Below are 22,691 nucleotides of genomic sequence, written 5' to 3' on the forward strand. Positions count from 1 at the left end.
CATCTATAATAGCAATTAAGACCCTCATCTGACAAATACTTGCACATGCACATTTCCATAAAAAGCAGGTCTGCTGATTTTAAGGGAATTCACTGCGACAACAGAGTGAAGCCAAGTGGGTCCATTTTCATTGGGTTGAGTGTGTTCTACACTGAGAAAGCTCAACATGTAATACAGGTTTGTTTTGTCTAAAAGTCATGTGCCCACAATATTTTTAAAAGACACTATTTAAACTCAGTTTCTCTCTCCCTCCCTTTTACCCCCAAAGCCCAAACCATAAGCAATCTATAAGAAAATTTTAGTTTTAAGAGACAAATGACTGACTGATCAGGAGAGGTATGGAAGATCCCAGCAGTTGCAAATTGGACCATGAGTCTTAAAAATGATTGAAGAAAACATCAAACACAGAAATTTTGCTTCATAATATCAAGTATAAGGGTTACAAAGTTTAAAATAAAAATCGGATGGACACTAGAGTAATATAACGGAAACACTGAAACCATATTATAGTCTTCATTTAAAAACAAAACAAAACAAAACATTAGGTTTTTCCACTTGTACCAAGAAGAGAACATTCTCTAGCAAACAGGAAATGCCACAGCCTTTTTTGGACTAATCCAATTCTTTATGAAGAAAACGTCACTGGTTTGAAAAGAATTAATTATCAAATTGTTTTTTGAGAGAAAGCATTACACAAAGAAGCAGAAGAGCCACATTTACACAAATAATTGGTTCCTAAAATAGGTTGTAAATCTAGGTTTGGAGCCCAAATCTAAAACTGCAAACCCAAAAGCCCCTGCTGAGGAAGTGCCCAAGACTCTAAACTCACAAAGTGCATAACTTTTTAAATAGCAGGATCCTGGAAACTCATAATTCTAATATTCAGCATATGCAGAAACTTCTCGGTATTAGGCAAAGTTTATCAGTTTAGTCAATAAACCCACTCTGCAGTAATAAATATCAGTTTCTCATGATCTTCCCAAATAGGATACACACACAGTGCTGCAGTGACTTCTTTTTCTTCTGTTACATATAGGACAGGCGATGCTTAACTCAACAGCGTAGCAGAAAGGCTTTGTCCAGGCCAAGGAACGTACAAGTTCTCTGCCCTCCACAGCCTATGAGTGCTCCCAGCCTGTACCCCCGCTTGCCTGGACTGCTGATGCCTGCCAGCGCACTGGTGGTCACGGGATCTAAAGTTGTTCCAAAGTTCACAAGAGGAACAGTAGGAACTGCACAAGTGAACCGCATCCCAGCAGCCTGGTGCCTTTCCCAAGAGCAAGGAGACCAGGTTCCTATCTGGAGGACCGTTCCTGCATTTTATGTGAGACCGTCCCCAAGTAAAGTGCATAACCATTTCTTAAACTACAACCTGAGTCTGTCCATCAGGTTTAAAGTGATTTTAATTAACGTAGTTATGGTACAACAACATCAACTAGGTATCCCAGAACTCAGTATCAGAATACAAACACTGCTGTAAAGCTTTTAAAAAAAAAAAAACAAAAACAAAAAAACCCCAAAAAACCACAAAAATCCCCACCAGAAACAAAAATCTGAAAGAGCTTCATAGACGGAATACTGTAGTACCTTTATCTTTTCAGTGTAATTGTCATACCTCTGTTATGAAGTTATTAACCTTTCTGAAGTTAAGAACGGAGCAGTAAGACTGGCAAAAAGTACAAACCAACAGTATTTGCTATATCCCAGAACAGCCATTATAAAACATTTAATCCCTGGTAAAGGAAGGATTTATAATATATGCTTTTCCTCAGCATTCCCTCTAGTATGGCACGCAGCAACTGCTGACTCAGCACACTGTACTCCGAGGTGCTTAAGTCTCCTTATGCTCTACCCAGGGAGTCTATGGATCGGGTCCAGGGCCCCAGATGGCAGTCGCAGTTAAGTTCTGAGAATTCAGTATTTTTGCCTCTAGCCTCAAGGAAAAAAGAAGAAAAAAAACCCCAAAGCCCCAAAACCCGAAGTGCTACAGGTCAGGTCTCCTCGTTAGCTTTTTCTAAAAGCAGAATGATGTGTCCTAATGACTCACCATAATTCTGATGTAAGCTCTCATACCCTAATACTATTGTTGTTGCTTCTTGCCTACCATAAAACTTATCTACCATCCTTGCCCCCCATTTTAATTTCCTAACAACTATTCACAGAAACCATCATAAAATAACTGCATGTACGCAGCCTGGCTCAAAATTCCTTTGTTTATAACACGTGAGCTAAGCAAATCAATCAAAATGAGCGACTCCCAGGTGCAGAGTACTATTCCAGCCATAAGTTTAAACCACTGCTCAGAAGCAACGATGTGCTGGAGGAGCGTATGAGCCATCTCCTGTGTCTTTTTTATTCAAATATTGAAATGATCCTTAGTTCTCTCTGTCTCAAAAGTAGACCAAAATCCTGTGTGTGCGAACAGCATGAAGCCACTGGCACTATGAGAGATAAAGAAGCACGGCTGGCCCCTGGTTACCTTATCTAATCACTCACAGAGTGACTCTCTTATCTATACACGCTCTGTTCCCTTATGCCACTTGCCAGTATTTTAATAGACCAGAACCACTTTGTTACATTCAGCAGTGTATTTTTATATACCGTACAGTCTAAAATTACACAGCCTGCTACCTGCCAGGAAGCCTTTGGCATATATGACTTACTAGCCAATTAACCAAGGTATGTTTACGCTTCTGTTCCACTAACTGCAGACAGTTATTTTCCACTGCAAATTAGATCATAAAGTTATGCTTCTATCTTGTAATTGCGATTTTAATAACCACAGTCTGAAAGATTCTAGTTTTTCATGCTTTTATTCAGTGAGTTTAAAGATCAGATCCTATGGGTTGTACAACCTATAACAGTATTCACACAGACAGCATGACAGAATAAAAAAAATTAAATAGAGCAAATGCAGTTTTTAAGGATTTTTTTTCCTTTTTTTTGTTTCATGGCATTTTCCTTTGCTTCTGCAGATCTCAGAGTCCTTCACAAAAGTGAAAAAGCATCCTTTTCTCTTTCTTACATAGTAGATGCCAAAAGTATAGAAATGAGATGAAAAAACAGGGTTCCTGACCATCAGGCCTACATCTACCCCTAAATAAATCTCTGTTATGCCTTACAAGAGTATTCTAACTCCCGACACTCACTGCAATTGAGCTTTTTAAGCTTATGTAAATAAATTAGTAAGAATGAGAATAAAGAACCGCATTTGCTTAGAACTACCAAAGCCAACAGAAATATACGCTGCCAGAAGAACAATTTCATAAGCTGTTGAACACTAGCAGTACAATGCTGGCATTTATAGGTTATGAGGTACACTCAGTGTAACAGCATTCAAAGGTAGTACCGTGAGCTTTAAGTCTACTGTTAGGGTTTTCTCCTAAGCGTACCAGTGAAAATCCTTTTCAACTGAGCACAAGATACTTATTGAATAAAATATTTAAGCCATAGCATATTTTGCAGAAGGTGATCTCTTGCAAACAATAGGTTGGCTACAGTACTTTTGACAATGTTTATATTGGTAAACTCGTAAGCAGACAGGGTGGAAACTCAGCAGGGGCTGAAATGAAAAAAAAAAAAAAAAGAAAAAGAAAAAAATAAATGCTTCTGTCAACTTGCCGTAAAGGCAAGCCAAACTAAATTCTTAAAAAGAGATTGCAGACAGCAAACATGCTTCTTTCCAATGATACCAATCAGCCTTCTATCTGAAGTGGAAACAATTTTGCACATCTGAGACCACCTGCAGTATTACACTTGTGATTGTTTTTTTACATTAATGATTCAGAGTTTCACTTGAGCTTTACCTCCTTGCACCATGCAGCCTTTATTCAATGCACCTGTTGTAGAACTAGGAATGATACACTAGTAGCAGACACAAAATACAGTACCTTGATTTCTATACCACATGTTACTACTGAAGAGTCATGTACAACAAAGATAGTCTAAAGCCAAATGTAGTGATAGAGAGAATGACAGTGATAATTATTTAAGTTAACAAATTACAGTCCTTTCTCATATAAAACCAAAAAACATTCTTTTAAGAAAGTATTTTATTTAAACACATTATTTTGTCTCTTAAATTGCAAATCTATTTGAAATATATTTACATTGTGATATGGAGTGGGATTAACTTGACACATTAACATTTAATCTAGAAAACAAAGTCTACAAGGAATTTTGAGAGGAGGAAAATATTCTCAGCAGGGTTCTGTACTAACCAGGTACAGATGATGATTTTAATACTAAGATAAAAGCAAATGCACTTAAGAAACAGAAAGAATGACATTAACATGGCCTAGAGCACACACTGCTAGAGTACTGCATGACAACATTGCTCTTGTCTACAATGGGGACATATTAGTTCAGATAAAATGAGTAACCTACATCAGTTGTCAAAACACTCCTTAACCAAAATCAGTTTTGGTTTTGTAAGATTAGATCAAGTAAATTAGCTTTCCCGGTTTTCATCTCTGTGGAGTTATGTGTGTCAATTAGCATCAGAAATGCCCAGGTAAGAAAATGTGTATTATTATCAAGAATGAAATACAAGCACACTCTGAAGAGAGTTGTTCCCAGCAGACAGTGTACTGGCAGGGTTTCCAAAAGTGATTAAGTGGAAGGTGAAAGAGGTAATGTAGAGAACTCATCCTTTATACTAGATCTGTCATCTGTATGATCAATGTCAGAGGCAGTACCTGTAAGAAATTACGTAAGCTAAAATTTAAAACTTAGATGTACAGGCAGGTAAACAGTTCTCATGATTATAAAAAGGTGATAGAAGTATTTAGACCTGGAAAAAAACCCACCTCATTAGGAACTTTTAATTGATGAATACAATAAATTCAAATTTGGAGAATTTGGCAAGGGTGAGAAAGAAAACTCATCCCAAAGGCGGCATCACTCCAGGGTTTCCCTAGCACTGGGGGAGAAGCAGGGAGTATATAACCCAGGAAGTATCATCCCTGTTACTCCCAGCAGAAGCCCCGGGCTGAGCGCTGACCCGGCAGTGCGGGGGCTCAGCCTCTCTGTGGCCTGAGCTGGGTGTCCCTGGTTTAACCCCTGCTATGGGGCCCGTGACTGCTGCCTCCCCTGCTCCAGCTTCAGCTCTGGGGTGGCCCCACTGGGGAAGGGTGACACCCCCCAACCCTCTGAGCACCTCAGAGTGCTGAGGACTCTCTGCCATCCTCTCCACTCCCTCTTGAGAAGGACTTGAACTGCCATCCTCAGGACTGAGATGAATACTGGAACGGTGAATATAGGCAAAAGAGGTATATATTTAAGACTTTTTTTTTTTTTTTTTAACGAAAACAAATTGAACTGTAAACTAATGATGGTTTCTCCTTATCAATTGGATAACTTGGACTACTAGGTGGTTAAAACATTAAGTAGGACTACCAGTAAATTCTTAGCTCCACAGGCATGGAGCGTTCCCTTCTGCCCATTACAAGACTTTAGTCTACCAAGTACCCTGGCAATTCCTGACTTTGTCATCACTGACAGCCAGCTGTATTTTTCCCAAAATTTTTCTTTTTCATGCATTGCAGCTTCTAGGTCCCTATCAATAACCTCTGCAACAAAAATCGGACCAGAAAGGAACCATTCTCAAGGCTGCATAACACGATAGATATGCCTTAGGTGGTATCAGGTGGACCTGGGTTATAAGAGGAATGACAGAGGAGGAGGAAAGGAAGACTAGCACGGAAAATAAGCAAAAAAAGCAGTCAGACACCTCATTTGTTCTCCATGAGTTCTTTTTTCTTATCATTCCATTACAAATACTTTCCTAGTGCAACAATATATTGAATAAACCTATCTCTACCAATCCTAAAATAGACTTTTAAACATCTTTTTTCTTAAGTAAAATTTAAATTAATGAAGCTCACTTGAATAGCAATAAATTTCTCCATGGTGTGCATCAACAGGCACCTTCATGTTTGAAAGCACTCTGCCTCTGGCTTTTTACTCCCTGCTCTACTTACAGCATTAACCAATGACCCATTAACACAGCTTGGAATGGTTTAATATTATATATCAAAATATTTAGTTCTCTTTGGATTTCAATTAAAATCTTTCGTGGGCACTAAGTTTGCTTAAAAGAAATAAAAATAAAAAAGATAACATACAATTACTTTTTTTAGCCTCTTTGATAGAGAAAATTAGTTTGTATATTCAGTATATATGTAATCATTGCAATTACTGTCTTTCTGAAGAATTTCTACATATTGAGGACAAAACAGGACCTTCACATCATGACCAAAAGACATGTGCTAACAATGAATATATTTGTAAGAGTCTGAGTAGCTATATACCATGCTGAAGTAGTAGAAATTGCTTCCAAGACAGAAAACACTGTAAATTTCTCACTCAGCTCAGCAGAAGAGGAAACCTAGCTCTACAGAACAGATATCAAAATGTGTTAAATCACAGAAGACTTCCACCTGACTTGTGACCACTTGAAACTTGTGAAATACACTGTGCTAAGAATCAAGCTACCGTGAGAGTAATACGGTATATTATTCAGGTGTAACCTAAATTGTACACTTCACTGCTGCTTCCTCTCAGTTTTTGTCCAGTGGGAAAAAAAGCTATCAGGCAGTCCAAAAAGTGTGTTTCAAGGGCAGAGATCAGTAAGCAGCAAAATTCGCCCTGGTGACTTTTTGAGTCTTAATTATTCAGATGTTAAAGAACAGGAGGTTGTCCCTTGCTGCAGATAGCTGCAGAAGCTGATCCCTCAGCAAATAAAATCCCGCCGAGCAAACATCCCTGGATCCAAGCTTGCACAGGAAACAAAAGGGCCAGGGACTACTGCCCTTCAGGCATTTTTTGCTACACAGTAAGGGGTGTATGGTACCAAACTGAGCAACCTGGTCATTCAAGAAGGGAGACAGTCTTGAAACTGAGCAGCTTCTTTACCCCTGAAGCACCAGAGTTAATACTCGATAGTTGAGTGAAGAACTGTCCTCATAATGTCCTCACAAAGCCATAATGGAAGGCCAGGCATACAAATAGGAAGGTCATTCATACAAATGGAATCATTTTGATCAGTGATGCTCCTGTACATTCAGATGGACAGATTGCCAGAGATGCATCATTTGCATGAATGCTTGTTCCAATGAAAATACGGCACTTTAGTCATTTGGGCCCACAATACACTTTGGACTTTGGCTCAGACTCAGAGGTACTAAGATGAGCCAAGAGTACAGGACTGCCAAGAGTACTGTCAAGTGTACAGGAATTAAGTGGAAACAGGCTAATAATTAAATTCAAAATGCCTAAAAATGGATTATCAAGTTCCATGCTTTGTACTGGTGATAGCTTAGATATTCCTGAACAGGCAAAACAGAGTCTGATCTTAGGGAACAACTATGTTAGGCTGAAGAGAAGGGCACTTTTGGGGAGCTTGAATACAGCCTAACACCAATTTGTGTATGTAGAGACTCCTCCCAATCCCATAGCAACAAAAAGACATGTAAATTCAGTCATACAATTAATTACAGCAGATGGGAATTTGGAACGAGACAATGTAAAATAAAAGGATAAGGAATGTTGTGCTGAACAAGACATAGTATCAACAGATTCGAAAATTTCCTAGGAAAGAAGCTAAAAAATTAACATTAACTTGTTTTCACTTGGATGCTGCCATGGCAAGGACATTTAAATATAGTTAGTTGGATGCTAATAATAATATGATTTAGAAGCAAAAGAAAACAATAAAATGAGGAGCTAAGCACAAGCAAAGTGGGAAACATAAGCTGAAGAACCATCAGACAACTTAACAGAAATCCTGTTTTTTGTGACTGGCCAGCAAAGTCATCAAGAAGCTGCCTATTTCATGTATAACATATTACGAAACATCCAACCACAGTCTGTTACTCTCCTTTACATAATCTGGCAATAAATCATGTACCCTGCATGTCTGGAATGGTCTGGGGTCTTGCTGCCCCTCCATCTCTAATTATTGATGTAACAAGGCCATTATTGAGAGCAAGTGTTACTGAAAACTTGCACAAATGCAGAGGTGAAGAAAAAATGGTACTAAAGCCTCAGAGAGTGTGGCATTCAACTCCATCATGTTAGGCACTATTCAAGGCAGCATTCGTTTGCTCCCGAAGATCAACAGTGAGACCATCCTTTTAATCACAGCAGTAATGTGCCCTCCACTCATCCCCAAACAAAAACAAAAAAACCCCACCCCATAGCTAGGAAGTAGCAAGTACTGGTCAATTATAAGGAAGGTTCAAATTAAGCAGCTTTCTAGCTGTTTGCTGTACTACCTCTGACTTTAACCTGCGGATCCACTGAATTTTGTGAATTGACATTCACAAATGTCAATTTACTATCATTAGGCTAGGCTGCTGGATGCACATAATCCTGCTGAGGCTCTAAATATTCAGTGAAGTATCAGAGTGGCTGATCAAATTTGGACTTACAGGTAGTAGGCCACCATCAAACAAAATACCTATTTGTATAAATCTTGAAAGGTTTATTTTTCATGAATCTCAAGCTTAACGATTTTCAATTTTACATCTAAAAAAAAAAATTTTGTACTTCGTAATTACCAACCATGTCAGACCTGGCCTCATGCAATTTGCTATCAGTGATGCATAGAAGCTGAAAGTGTTCATTGACTGTGTTCAGTTTTGGGCCCCTCACTACAGGAAGGACGTTGAGGTGCTGGAGCGTGTCCAGAGAAGGGCAACGAAGCTGGTGAAGGGTCTGGAGAACAAGTCTTATGAGGAGCGGCTGAGGGAACTGGGGTTGTTTAGCCTGGAGAAAAGGAGGCTGAGGGGAGACCTCATCGCTCTCTACAACTACCTGAAAGGAGGTTGTAGTGAGGTGGGTGTCGGTCTTTTCTCCCAAGTAACAAGCGATAGGACGAGAGGAAATGGCCTCAAGTTGCGCCAGGGGAGGTTGAGATTGGACGTGAGGAAAAATGTCTTTACTGAAAGAGTGGTGAAACATTGGAACAGGCTGCCCAGGAAAGTGGTTGAGTCACCATCCCTGGAGGTATTTAAAAGACGTGTAGATGAGGCGCTTAGGGACATGGTTTAGTGGGCATGGTGTTGTTGGGTTGACAGTTGGACTCGATGATCTTAGAGGTCTTTTCCAACCTTAATGATTCTACAACTGTTGGATGGTTTCTGAATCAATGCAATGAGGGTTTCTTTGTAAAACAAACAGGAGAACAGAACTGGAGGTGACCACAGGCATCCATATGCTTTATTTAGAGGTACTATGCTTAGCATGGTAAATATTGCTAATTGGCTGTGAGACAGAATGGAATGGTAAAAAAAATTAGACTTCTGAAGTCTCTTTTCTCATCTTAGTAGCAGAAATAGTCTAAATGGATCACGTCAGGAGCAGAAGAGCAGTTTCCCAAATAAATGCTAGGAAACTCCCTATGTTGGTAACATAGGCTAACCCTAACACTGACAATTGTTCTATATACTCAGACCTGGTATCAACAAAAATTCATGATTAAATTTGGAAACTGCCAGCAATCCCTCTAGGTTCAGCTGGGCTATAGAAACTAACGTGCTTGAACTTTTTTTCCACCTAGGAAAGAGATACAGCTAGTATCAAAAGTGAAAGATATATTGGAGTGGAGGAGTTGCGGGGGGAAGACACTATCAAGGAATTTACTTAATTTCAGCCGACTGTAGATAAGCCCTCTAAGAACTGGACCCATTTCAGCCAGGTACTGCAGTCCTAGGAACAGCGCTGGCTGTCTTCACAAACTATTTCAGATCACATATTAAACAGTGTGCTGTGAGGGAGGATGCTGGGTTAGGACACCTCCATCCTAACCTCTGGATTAGGACATTCCAGGTATCTTCCTCACACTGCATCCCCTGAACTAAGAATTCATATCCACTGTCTTTCTGGCTGATTTACAATAGTTTATTCAAGTTGCCCCCTCTATTAGCACAAGAAAACCACATTCCCAGAGATGTCCTAATCCAGCATCCTCCAACCAAATTTAGGGAATGGAGTGCAAAGGGAAAACATCTGATATACTGACCTTTATTATTAGGAAACCCCCAACCTAAATAACACAGAAATGTCATGGTAAGCATTACAGAACAAAAATATAGAATAAGCCCAAGGAAAGGAGCACTGACTGGCCTGTCCTGGGGCTTGCCAATGTCAGGTCCCTCTCTCTTCAAAATTAAGAAAATTTCAGGTAAGAGTGATGTCTAAGAATGTACAGTACTGAGGTCATACGAGTGAATTCATACCTTCCTACTGATGACTGCAAGGATGAATCCACCGCACAGGATTCTGTCCATCAGCAGTGACGTACACACAAGGTATGGGAAAATCCTTGTTACAGACGACATACACAACTTTTCTTTTTTTGGACAAGGGGAACGGGCAATAGGACATGCTGACACAGGGTTGGGTAGGCATGTTCTTCCCAGGCAGGTAAACTGTGTTCCATGGAGTTGATGAGGGGACTCCAAAGTGAGACAGCTGTAGGCTGCCTGGCGAGAAGCCCATGCACAGAACCAGAGACTGACTGATATAGGATTTAACCTGTGTACAGTACAGGGAGATTCCTTTAAGGAATAACAAGATCGATAAAGTTTCTGTTTAAGAAAGATAAGCCAAAGATAAAGATTTGAAAGAGATTTCAACTGATATTTTACCTTTTCACCTTTATCTCCTTTCTGGCCTGGCAAACCAGCTACTCCTGGCAATCCTGCTTCTCCCTGATTTTAAAAGAAATAAAAAAATCAACAAAGCAGATCTAAAATATGTATTTGGTTTTTTTACCTTGTCTTTACCACAAAAGCCTAACAAAGCAAATGACTCGGAATAAATATAGCGCAACATCCAGGAGAAGGTTTTTCTTTTAAAAAAAAAAAGCATTATGTGGAAAATAATTTATTCTCAAGTAAAAACATTTACACTAAATATAATTCTTATTTTTACCATGGATTTCTTTTTGGCGTGTATTCAAACAACTAAACCTTACAGACCTCTAACTTTAAATTAACAAAATCTAAAATATACTATTTCTTACCTGGGAAATACAACGTAAGTACATTACAACACTATAAACCGGTATGATATTTTTTCATAACTACAAAAAACCCCAAAAATCAACCTTTTTTTTTTTTTTTTTTAATACCTAGCAGGATTAAACAGCATGATGCACTAAAAAGCAATAGGAAAACCTCATACTTTATTTGAAAAGCAGTGGCATCTCTCTCTAGATTCTTGCTGCATTCCTGGAAGCGTGTATATTTTGCTGGCATGAACAGTGACTGGTGACGAAGTCGTAGCATGCAACCTCTCCTCACGTGGGCACTAAAATAAAAAGATTTTCTGATTTTTGGTCCACTTTGGTTAATAGATAAATACTATCCAAACACTATTTTTAAGTTACTTTCTGTTTTAATACTCCTGTACACACCATATTACAGAGAAGTCACAACAATTGCTAAACAGTGGAAAAAGCTGGAGTAAAATGAAGTCTAGACATTGTGATCCTTCTGTATTAAAATCAATGCCAGTTAAAACTGATCTGACTGTCCTACTTCTATCTGCCAGAAGAGCCCAGACAGAGGAATAAAGTCTCCCAAAATTAGAAGCAGTGAAGCAGAAAATGCCCATGGGAAAAAAAAGAGGGTACTTCTCAGTCTCATCCCGTCCTCCACCCCCCGACCTGAAATGCAAAATGTCAGAGTGAGCATGAGGGAAAATTCTGTCATCTTTTTGTAATGAAATACTTTGGGCATGCACAGTTTGGAAACAAACAGAAAGCCCTGAAGCCAATATTCACCTACTGTAACTCATGAGAGCTGAGCCAACCTGAAGATATGCTACAGAACAAGTCAACAGAACCTGATACATTTCAGAAGCTCTCATTAAGATGTCATGACGTCTCCTGCGAGCCTTCCGTCAAAGTAATTCCCACATGATTTACAGCTTAGTGTAGAAATTTGTATCCAAGGATAAATTCCTTTGTTAAATTACTGAAAATGCAGCCCTTATGCTTGGTAAGGAAGTCATGAAAAAATAAATCAGAAAACGTAATGCTGGTTTCAATATGAAAGTCATTAACAAGTAGTCCACCATATTTTACGTCTTCAACGTAAGACATACAAATGAAACTGATGGTGCTTTTAGCTATATAGCTGAATGAATGTTTAAGATACTATTAATAAAGCCTATCCTTGATCTTTTTGTGTTCATATATAACTAGGGTTTGTTTTGTTTTTAATTTTTTGCTACTGTGTCATACCTGCTAAATAAAATGTATTTCCATGCACAAAGTGGAACCTACAGAAAAAAAATCCATTAATTTCACTTAGATGTGAGCTTGTAGCATTCAAGAGAAAGCCTGCACAGGTATATATTTTGAAATATATTTGAACAATAAATTATTTAAAACTGAAATTTCCCTTGATAAATTAGATCCAGCCTTTTCCATGCTTCTGAGCACCTCTCAGTTGTCAGTTCCCACAAAGTCTTCTGCTCCTCTGTTCTTGGGCAGCTTTATCCCTCTATTCCAGGTACCCTTTTCTCCCATCTCTTTGTAGATGGAATCAATTAGTCCTTCTGCACGCTCCGGGTTTTTTTTGCTGACCGCAGGCTGGGTGGTGATGGTACTGCCCGCTACCTCAGAGGAGCCTGCTCTTACAGACTATTCATAACTAGCGGACCAATATTTTAACGTCTTTTCTTTCTGAGATCTTTCTTTCTTTTTTTTTTTTTTTCCCCAAAATGGACTTGATTCAGCAAAACAATCACATCCGCAACTTCAAGCATTTCTATAGTTCTAGTGTCTTCCAGTTTACACTGATTTTATCAAAACAAAAGGGAAAAGTGAACTCTCTAAACGAAATCAATGTTCTCCCTTATGTTAAACAATATGTACATCTCAGCACATGTGTTATAAAGAAGAAAGTATTTGCCAATTATGAAACACCAATTCCTCCACGTTAGCATATTGAAACAAGGGAAACACCCTCAACACCTTCCTATTTTTCTTCCCTTCCACTGTCATGCAGACTCTTTCATGGGCTTTGTTTATCATCTGTAATGCTTCACTAGATGCAACTGTTATTGAAATGGCCTCTGTTATTTGAAGCCATCCTCAGGTCATTGCAGTGATTTGTTTCCTACTCTCTGAGACTTCCTCAGTTACTAATTAGATATTAATCAACGTTAAGAAATGCATTTAAAAAGCACTAGCAGCACCTAGTGCCTTTTACTGAAGTTCCTCTGTGCTATTTAGTTAGGCAGCAAAAAACAACTTACCATGACTCCAGATACAGGATTCATTTTTAGGAGGTAATTAATCTAACACTTCTATTGAAATTTCTTTACAATTCTTTAGTAAGAAACAATGAAGCGATTTCTTTTGTATTAACATTGGCATTTTAACAAATAACTTACCAGGTCTGCAGATATTTCACAACACGTATCTTCTGTTGCAAGATTTGGATTACAATAAACTGTTATGCGGTGAAGTTCAATCTATTAAGAAATAAAACAGAGATTAATATGAGATGTAAAAAATCATGCGTTATGGCATGCATTTTCTTATCTTGCATAATAAACTTTCTCTCTGAAACACTGCATATTTCTGCAATGCTGGAAAGAGACAAATCCAAAACAATTACACAGCTCCTCACCTAAGTAACAAATTATGCAGTCTATTACTTTGATGTAAATCACATTTTAGATTTAATTTATCTTCATGTAAGTTACATCCCTTTGCTCTTGCTATGCTACATAGGCATTTTAGCCCTCTAGACATCCTCGGCAAACCTTCTTTTCAGGAACGTAATTTTCTCCTGCAGTGAACTAGAGTAAAGGTTTGATAAGCTCTCTTTCACATACATCTTCTATCACTTTGGACAGACCTTTGCCTGGACCTTGCCACTAAATCACCTGAAACGCAAAAATCACAAGTTCTGTACATAAAGCTTCTGTTTCAGAGATTTTGGTGGATTGGTGAGATGAACAGCATCTAATTTTAACTAGCTAATCCTGCCCTCGTATGCCTCTTTCTGCATCTGTTTTGTACCCTCTTATTCTCTCCCTTGCACTTGGTATTGAGAAGAGTGACTGTTGGCACAGGATCCGCTCTGTCTTCATCAGCTTTATGCCCATAATGTTTTCCTGCAAGCGTGGAAATCCCAATTGACAACTTCCACTCAGAATTATCCAGCCTGTGCCATGCAACCAACACAAGATAAAAAGGATCTCTCCTGGGTGCTACTTGGAAATGAGGAGATGGTACATGCATTTCAAATAAAGTTGAATTCAGTCTTAGGAAGTGAAGCATGAGCTTGGCCCCATGAAATAAGTGCTCTGAGTCCAGGCCAAAGTGTTTAACGCCTCAGAGGACTGATTCCTCCCACAATGCTAGCTTGCAGTTACAATGTGCTATTTTCATCTGGAACTGTATAGCGTACATAACATAGCTGAAACTTTCAGACGGTCACTATAAACTCCAAGCCGGGTGCTTTAAACCTGGTAACTGGATGTCAGCGTACTTAAACTGACATTTCCTGGAGCTTTCAAACTACTTGCTGTGAGCTCTTTGCACGAGGAAACAGAGGAGAGCATCTCTGGGACAGAACACAGCCCAGAATATTATGGGGTTGCCTTGGGTAACTCTTGCACCAAAGGCTGCAGGAAACACACCTCCAGCCACTTCCTAATCCCTCCCATTTGGAGAAGGGAGTGACAACTATGAACAACGTGCCCCTACGTCTGCATAGCTGAATTACCCTGGAATGTGATACGGTCTTGATACAGAGGTAATCCTTAATTTTTCTGTGTCTCCCCTTTATCAAAGAGAGACAAACTGTAACAGATGACTGATACAAACTTGTAAATATATCTCATAAAAATTGAAAGAAAAAAATTACCACTGGAAATTATCTCTAAATGCAGTAACAATATGTCTACGGTAACTACGTGGCTCTTACTCCAGAGCAAATACAGAAAAACAGACTCCCGAAACCAGGACTGAATTTTTGTAGTTACTTTGGTAACAGAAGGTTTGCCTTAGCAGATGCTACAGCACTGAATATTGTTTAGAGAAAAAGACTTAAGGACTTCAAATTAAGAATACACACTCAAAATTAATAACCATCTTTGAACCTTTTATCTACATAATTCTTTACAATGGTGTTAGTAAAAGCGTGGCTAAAATATGATTTCAAGTTATCTGGTTTTCCTTTCATACTACTCACATCTACGGGCTTATCATCTGCAGCACGAGAAGCAATCAGAGTCCTTCCCTGCAAGTCAATGGTGAATTTTTCATCAGTCTGCTTTCTTTCAATTAAATTACAATCCAAATAGAGGGAAATGATCCCCGACTGCACACTAATACCAAGCTTATGCCACTGCCGATCAAACAATGGATAAATCTCTCGATTCTTAAAAGTGTAATGCAGTATATTTCCCTGAGCAGATTTGGTCATATACTCCACAACCTTTTTTGTACCATCCAGAAGGACGGAGATCTGAAAGCAAAATAAAATAAAAGAAGTGGTCATTTAAAAGTTATGAGTATACAAACACATATATAAACTACATATAATAAAAATACTTCAACTACATAGATTGCATAAGAATTATGTTATGAAGCATTCTTCTGTGTAACTTTGTAAATACGTATCAGCTATAAATCATAACATGCCTTCTTATCCTAGTTTGCAGTCTTAACTCAATTCATTTTGTTAAATTTCTGTCATTCCTATACTAAATCATCAATTCTTTCAGAGCAGTCTGTCTATTCCATATAAACTGTAGCTAAATCCAGTGGTGAAACCTCCACTAAGTTATATTTACTATATTACATGGGAAAAAAAAGAAACTTAATGAAAAAAATAAATCAAAGACAACTCTAACCTCAGGTGTGTCATACTGATTTAAAACTTGCCATATATACCAACGCTCTTTCTTGGTATTTCGCCGTACACGGAACGTAGCAACTAGAGAGTATTCTTCAGGAAGCCCATTTGGAAAAACTTGCCTACAATAGGAGGGAGGAAAAAAAGATTTCTTATTATTCTTATACACACAAACACTGCTTTAAAGGAATGAACAGAAATAATACGTGGTGAAAACAAGGACCCAAACGCTCACTCACACTCATACGAATTCACAAGCTTCAGCATTCAGAAGTGCCTCTTCTCAAAAGTACAATTCAGTCTATTTATAAGAATAAATGGCTGAAGATTGTGCTAATAAATTTTTTATTCTAATTTTTTTAAAATCTGTGATTACTATAAACAGGAGTCTTAAAAGAACTGCTGCAAAGTGAATGCCACACATAAATGTATTTTAAAATACTGCTTTTCCCAATTTATCGCTTGGGATACTGGAACAAGTTTACCAGACGATTTGTGGAATAAACCCCATCCTTGGATACTTTCAAAACACAGCTGGACAGGGCTCATAATAACCTCATCTGAGTTTCAAGTTGGTCCTGCTTTGAGCAGGGGGTTCAATCCAGTGACCTCCACGGGCAATGACTCGGACATCTTGAGTATCAGAACAGCTGGACTTTAGCAGGCTTGAACAAAAATAAGGAATGCATTTCTGAATGAATGACTTGCTGTTGTTTGATTTTGTTATTCCTTTCTTTCCTAAGATATATTGACGCCTCTAAAAAGAAGTCTGACTTGCTACCTATATCACAGAAAGCAGTACAACACCAATTCTACGAACTACTTGAAAAGTTTGTATTCAGAAAAAATGAAATTAGTCTGCAACTCAACTCTACAGACTTTGGTAATCATTAAATATATACTAATTCTGTGCTAAACAAATTAGGATGGTGCAATCACCTTTTTTTTTTTTTTGAACCTTCTGCATTTCAAATTATTTCTTTTCTAAGACAGAGGTGAGACAAATAAAAACCACAGATGCAAACACTACACAACACACAAGTAGCTAAAGTGTTAACACTGCTGTTTGCTGAAAACTGTCAGGATTGCCCAAGTAGCCACATTGCAAAAGGCATCCCCTGGATCAGAGCAGAGGAAACCTGAGGGCCCCACGCAGCAGAAAAATTTCCTCCGTTTTTCTTCCCACAATCATGTGAAATAAATGGTTTAGTTCTAAAAAACTACAAATGGGGTTATAATTACACAGTAATGTGCTATAAAGGCTTTATTTAAAAAACCGAAAACCAAAAGAAAACAAAAGGGAAAAAAAAGAAAAGAGGAAAGCACCAGCTGACAAGACAATAACTCCACAACCCTCCTGGAAATCGGTGCACTTCAGTTAACTTAGGATCTCAGGAAAAATGCCTTCTGTGTAGAGAAGCCTGCTCTAAATCCTGCCAAAGAGCTTCTTTATGGACTAACACCTATTTGAGGCCCTTATGTGGGAATCACGCTTCTTTGGCTTATTTCCCACAGCTGATTCCTGTTTTATCCCAGGACCAAATTGGCTGCTCTCCCACATTGTTAGTGGACCCATATGCTCTGTTGTACAGCGATAGATGTTTCAATGTCAAAAGGCAAGGCAAAAGTGAATAGGCTTTGCAGGACGTAGATCTAGATTTCATAGTACTCTGTATTTTAATTATAGAATAAAGAATACGTTTATGATTTGTAAAGAAAATACCTTCATTGGGCACCAGTAATACATGAGTGCATCTCTGCAGAACAGTAATCTGGACATTGGGACTCAGCCCTATGGTTTACAGCACCCCAGGCAAGCTAAGGAGATGGCATCTCAGGTTTACAGCTGTAAACTAGACAGGATATCTGGCTGTGGGAGCATCTGATTAGCTCTCCAAAATCAATTAACTTTCCCAGCTAAGTTCCATATTGGGAGACACAGGGGAGTTTACATTAATGGGCAAAGGGCAGACAACTGTGGAAGGGAAATGATCAGAAGTCTTCATCAAATTAAAGGAAGGGAAACCATGATTGGTATGATATGTCTGCAAAACAAATGGAAGTAGTTTCTGGACATGGTGGGTATTCCAGTAAACATGGAGCACGTTTTTCTTCCCCCCCCCATTGTTGCTTTTTACTGTAAGCCTCCTTGACACTTTAAGAGCTATCTAAATGAATGACAGTATTAGTCTTCTAAAATTTTAAGTGTTTCTTTTGGAATTTTCTCAAAAAAATTTGGTTGCATGTGAGTGCACATGATATAAAATTATCTTCCTTAGCTGTTTATCAAACCATTTGGGAAACAGGACAAGACTTAAGGTATGGGCCAGCATTATGAAAAAGGGCAGGAGTTCACTCTAGCTTCTCTCACCTTTGAACTGACAGAGAAACTGTATTGGGAGAAACAAGAAAAGCAGACAAGGTCAAATTAATTCCTAAGGGCATTATACTGATTTCAGTGAAAACAACAAAAGAGGTAAGATTTAAGTAGAATTGGACCAAGGATAAATTCAATTAGATTCACAAAATAATTTAGGTAGGAAGGTACCTCTGGAGGCCAATGGATCTAACCCCCTGCTCAAAGCAGGGCCAACCTGAAAATTGTATCAGGTTACTCTAAGTCCTGTCCAGCTGAGTTTTGAAAGTCTCCAAGAATGGAGATTATTTCACAACCCTCTGGGAAACTTGTTCCAGTATCTGGCCAACAAACAGCACAAATTTGGTATACAACTACTGTATACCAAAGACATAACTTAACAGAAGCAATATCTTTATTCTGAGAAGAGTTCTCATTGTGTAACTATATGAACATTCCTTGGCGATCAAAAAGTCATTAACAGATGCTTTAAAGTATACACTTAACACTCAGTCCTTCCAGCCAGATGGTGAATGCTAAAAGGAAAAAAATGAAGGGATAAAATACTCAGAAAACTAGCATACTATCTACTACTATACAATTTCCCCTATGCTCTTGCTCCCTGAATGGCTTCAAGTGAACGTAATAGAATAAAAAGCATGCATCTAGCATTGAAGTGACTTAGGTACAGGCAATCAGTAAGATACTACAGCAGGATTTAAGTATTACTACTGTGTTATCTTCTACTCTGTAAAGCTCAGTTAAAAACTGCTCAGAAATAGGCAAAGTATGTACGTGTTTTAAACAATAAATATATAATGAAATTTCATGGTGGGGGGGGGGGGAAGCCTGAACAGAAACATGAACATAAAACCTCATATCAGAACATGAGAAAAGCCAATACAAAATTTTGCAGAATACTGAATTTGAAATTCAGAAGTTCTTTGAATGTTTATTATACTGTTTCACCTGATCGCATCTACCAACATTTAAAAACTAATGAGACATCATGTGCAGGGTGAAAACAGTAAGGCAGCAGCATTAAATGTTAATGAAAAATACAGAAGTAAGTTGTTCCATGTGTCCACAGCTCAACAAGTACTTCCTCACAGAGTATTTACCCCTTCCATGTGGCACAGGGAAAGAACAATAGGAAAAAGAGAGAGAATAAGGATGAAGGAAACCTGTACCAAGCTCACCTCAAAGTCTACAGATGTAAAGCACAAATATAGAGAACATTAATTTAGGGTAGTACACCATGGTGTCTAAGCCAAAAGCAGTAAGAGAGATGGCAGGTCTTAAGAAAGCCCTAACATTACAGAAATAATGGGTAGCAATTAATAAGTGTGCAAATTCACCTATAAAGACAACAAGAAAGAACTTACAAGTTAGAACAGACAAGCAAATGAGGGTATCCTTGGCATCTGGTCTCTGAACCAGGGGATGCTTATGCTTTTTTGGACAAAAGTGTCTGAACCAAAATACATAATCAGACTTGGGAGCAAAAACATGAATCTGAGATTTTCCTCTACCAGGAAATATCCTTAACAGTGGTGCAACAGTCAAGTTCTCCCATTCCTGTTGAGCTTCCTTAGCTTAGGACATCCTTCCTGGAAGACGGCTCTAACCTTTAAGGCTATTGAAAAGGTCCTCTCTCCCTCTTCTACACTGAAAGTGCTCATGACTGCTGTGGTTTGTGTTGAATTCAATGCTGTCCAAGCTTATTATGTGCGATTTAAGCACAGTCAATGGCTTAGACACCTCTGGGGACATAGGCAGCGTTCAGGCATCTCTACAGACATCTTTGAGTCACTGTGAAACTTGTGTGGGAGTTACATGCCCAGCTGCTTAAGCCAGGGTGCTTCTGAGCTTCCCTAGAACTTATGCCCAGACGCCAGGGGAAATCTGTTGTCCAAAATGATTCATTTTAGGTGCCACCAGGGGTTAGGTGGTGCTTGAGAGTAAGCAATTTGAATCATTCTCTGAGACTCAGGCGCCCAAAGTCTGACTAAATTATACTTTAGGTGGAATTTAGACAGTTTGATTTTCTCCCTCTGTCCATATTGTCAGTAGTATATAATAAAAAATGAAAGTTGATGAATGGAGCACTGTGTTCTCAAAGCAAAGCACACCCTTGGTGGAAACTGCTGAAAACAATAGCAGGAATTGAAGCACATGAACTGAATACACAGGCTTAAATTTACACCACCCTAGCCTGCTGCATTGAGGTGTACTGTAAATTACAGAGGCGCCAGCTGGCAGATTGAGGAGACCAAAGATAACAAGCAGGAAAATCCCTAACCACACAAGGTTTTAAATCGTACACGTATACGTTACAAATCCAGACATTCAGGTATCTCTTAATGTTCCACAGGTTGAAGCATCAGGCAGATGCATCCAGAATGTTAATAATACACACTGACGTTCCTGCAACAACTATGTGCCACTCTATCAAAGTATATATATACTCAGAGTTGCAAAGGCTTTTGTTGCATTCTGTTTTTTACTGAATTAAATGTAGCCATAATTTTTCCTAAAAACAGGTGCTGTGGCCCAAGCACAGCACAGACTGTACATTATGAGGCTACCAGAAGAGCAGTTACAGGAATTTTGCATGAACTTTACAACTGTATTTGTGCATACTTTCCACTCTTTGTAATGATCTAGTATAGACTGATTTTTGGCAAAATATTTGCTTATTCATTTGTTTCCAAAAAAGATCTGAAAATTTCTGAAATGCAGATACCAGCTGGTTCTCCTAGTGCCACCATGCTAAAAGAAGTAATTATGAATGAATTAACTGTGTATTCACTGTGCTATAAACAGTTTTAGTTCTATCTTTGTAAAGCAGCATTGAGTTACCCATATCAAATTTAGTAAGGAAATCCTTTATTTACCTTTTGTTTTTATTTTTAAAAAAAGCTCTAATGGAAAAGCAGCATCTATTTTTAAATCTTATGAACTCTAATTGTTCCATATCAAATGGGAATACACTACAGTATATGATAAACTTCCGTATTTACAAGTATCAATGAAGCCTCCAGCTTGCTGAATATCTTCCAAGAAGAGAAAGATGAGCCAACTTACATTTCCTGAGAGTGAAGTGAGAGATGTTTAGAGTTTATGGCAAGACATATCTTTTCCAGCTGACATATACCATTACCTGGTATATGTCACTTGTAACATGACAATGTTACAATAATTTGGTGACCTGAGCTCAAGGAGTTAGTTTAAACAACTTTCCTATGGTGGGTAATGATTTATTTAGTACTACGTTGACAGAGACACTGAAATCTTAACCTTTTCGTGTTTGCTAAGGGATTTAAACTGAGATCCATTAAAAATAAAAAAGTAAGACTCAGGTGACCAAATACAAAAAATCTCCACATTATTCTCAATATTTCTACATCAAATTTCTATATTTTTGATTCTCGGTTTTTGCCTAACTTGACTGGTACAATGGGAGAAGGGGAAATAACTAACTAGAACAATTTACCAATCTCTGCCTAGAAAGGGTATTTTAAATTCTTTTCAAATAAAAGTTAAGAACAGCTGTTTGTTACTCAGAATAAGAAATAATTTCCTTCCCATCTATCTTCCTCAAATCACATTAAGATGCACTATACAGTTTCATGTTACATTAGGCCTCAAGTTGTTTTCATATGACACATTATATGATGCAACTCAAGGGAAACTATTCAGACAGCTTAAGAGTTATTAATTACTTAGGGACAGCTCAACCCACTCAGAAAAAGCATTGCTGAAAGCAAAGCTGAAAATTATTTTAACATTGAGAAAAGGGATTTACCTAATATTTCATAAACTTCAGCATGCCTCTGCTTTCATTTACTGAACAGGTATAGATTAGCTGTCACTTTTAATATACAGGTGGTTTAGAATTTTTTTTTTGTGAAAGTCAATGTTATTGCTATTAAAATTTTAAAGGGCATTTAAAAAAAGATTGGCTGAAGGAGAAATAGAAATACCAAAACTGTTATGCCTGTGCAGAGTACTTTTCTCCTAGGGTTTCCAGCAGTATTCAGTATCCTTATTTACAAGAATTATTGGTGAACTCCCGGCCCTAATGAAGTCAAAGGCCAGTCTTCCATTGATTTTAAAGAGATCAGGCTAACAAAACTACATTTGCTTTCCAAGTTTGGCCAATTTCTGTGCATTTTAACTTTTCTGGGGGAAAAGAAAAATATCAGTCAGCGCAATAAGAACAAGACTTAAAAGTAGTAGCATATAATAATGGACATTAGAAATGCAACAATTTTTCTTCTCATTTTCCAAAGCAGAATTCTGCAGCCTGATAAAGTTTTCAGAAAATTCAGGTCAACATTTAGGCTTTTGGAGTCTTATCTTGTGGAAGGCAACTTTCAGCGCTTTGGATACAATTATACACTTGCCTTGCTCAACTCGGATATTTGTTTTATGAACCAAATAGG

At 38.2% G+C, this 22,691-nt stretch overlaps 1 protein-coding gene across 1 annotated transcript in view; it reads right to left on the reverse strand.

The window, feature by feature from the left end:
- The window catches only part of COL19A1 (collagen type XIX alpha 1 chain), a 204,223-nt gene that overhangs the window by 156,331 nt on the left and 25,201 nt on the right, over positions 1-22,691 (reverse strand). The window contains exons 4-8 of the mRNA XM_019471129.1: positions 15,886-16,009; positions 15,222-15,497; positions 13,411-13,491; positions 11,191-11,316; positions 10,653-10,715 (exon numbers count right to left, since the gene is read on the reverse strand). Of these exons, the coding sequence (XP_019326674.1) occupies positions 10,653-10,715; positions 11,191-11,316; positions 13,411-13,491; positions 15,222-15,497; positions 15,886-16,009 (670 nt within the window). The remainder of the gene's footprint in view (positions 1-10,652; positions 10,716-11,190; positions 11,317-13,410; positions 13,492-15,221; positions 15,498-15,885; positions 16,010-22,691) is intronic.

This window comes from Aptenodytes forsteri, unplaced genomic scaffold (genome assembly GCF_000699145.1).
Source record: "Aptenodytes forsteri isolate BGI_AS27 unplaced genomic scaffold, ASM69914v1 Scaffold256, whole genome shotgun sequence".
NCBI lineage: Eukaryota > Metazoa > Chordata > Aves > Sphenisciformes > Spheniscidae > Aptenodytes > Aptenodytes forsteri.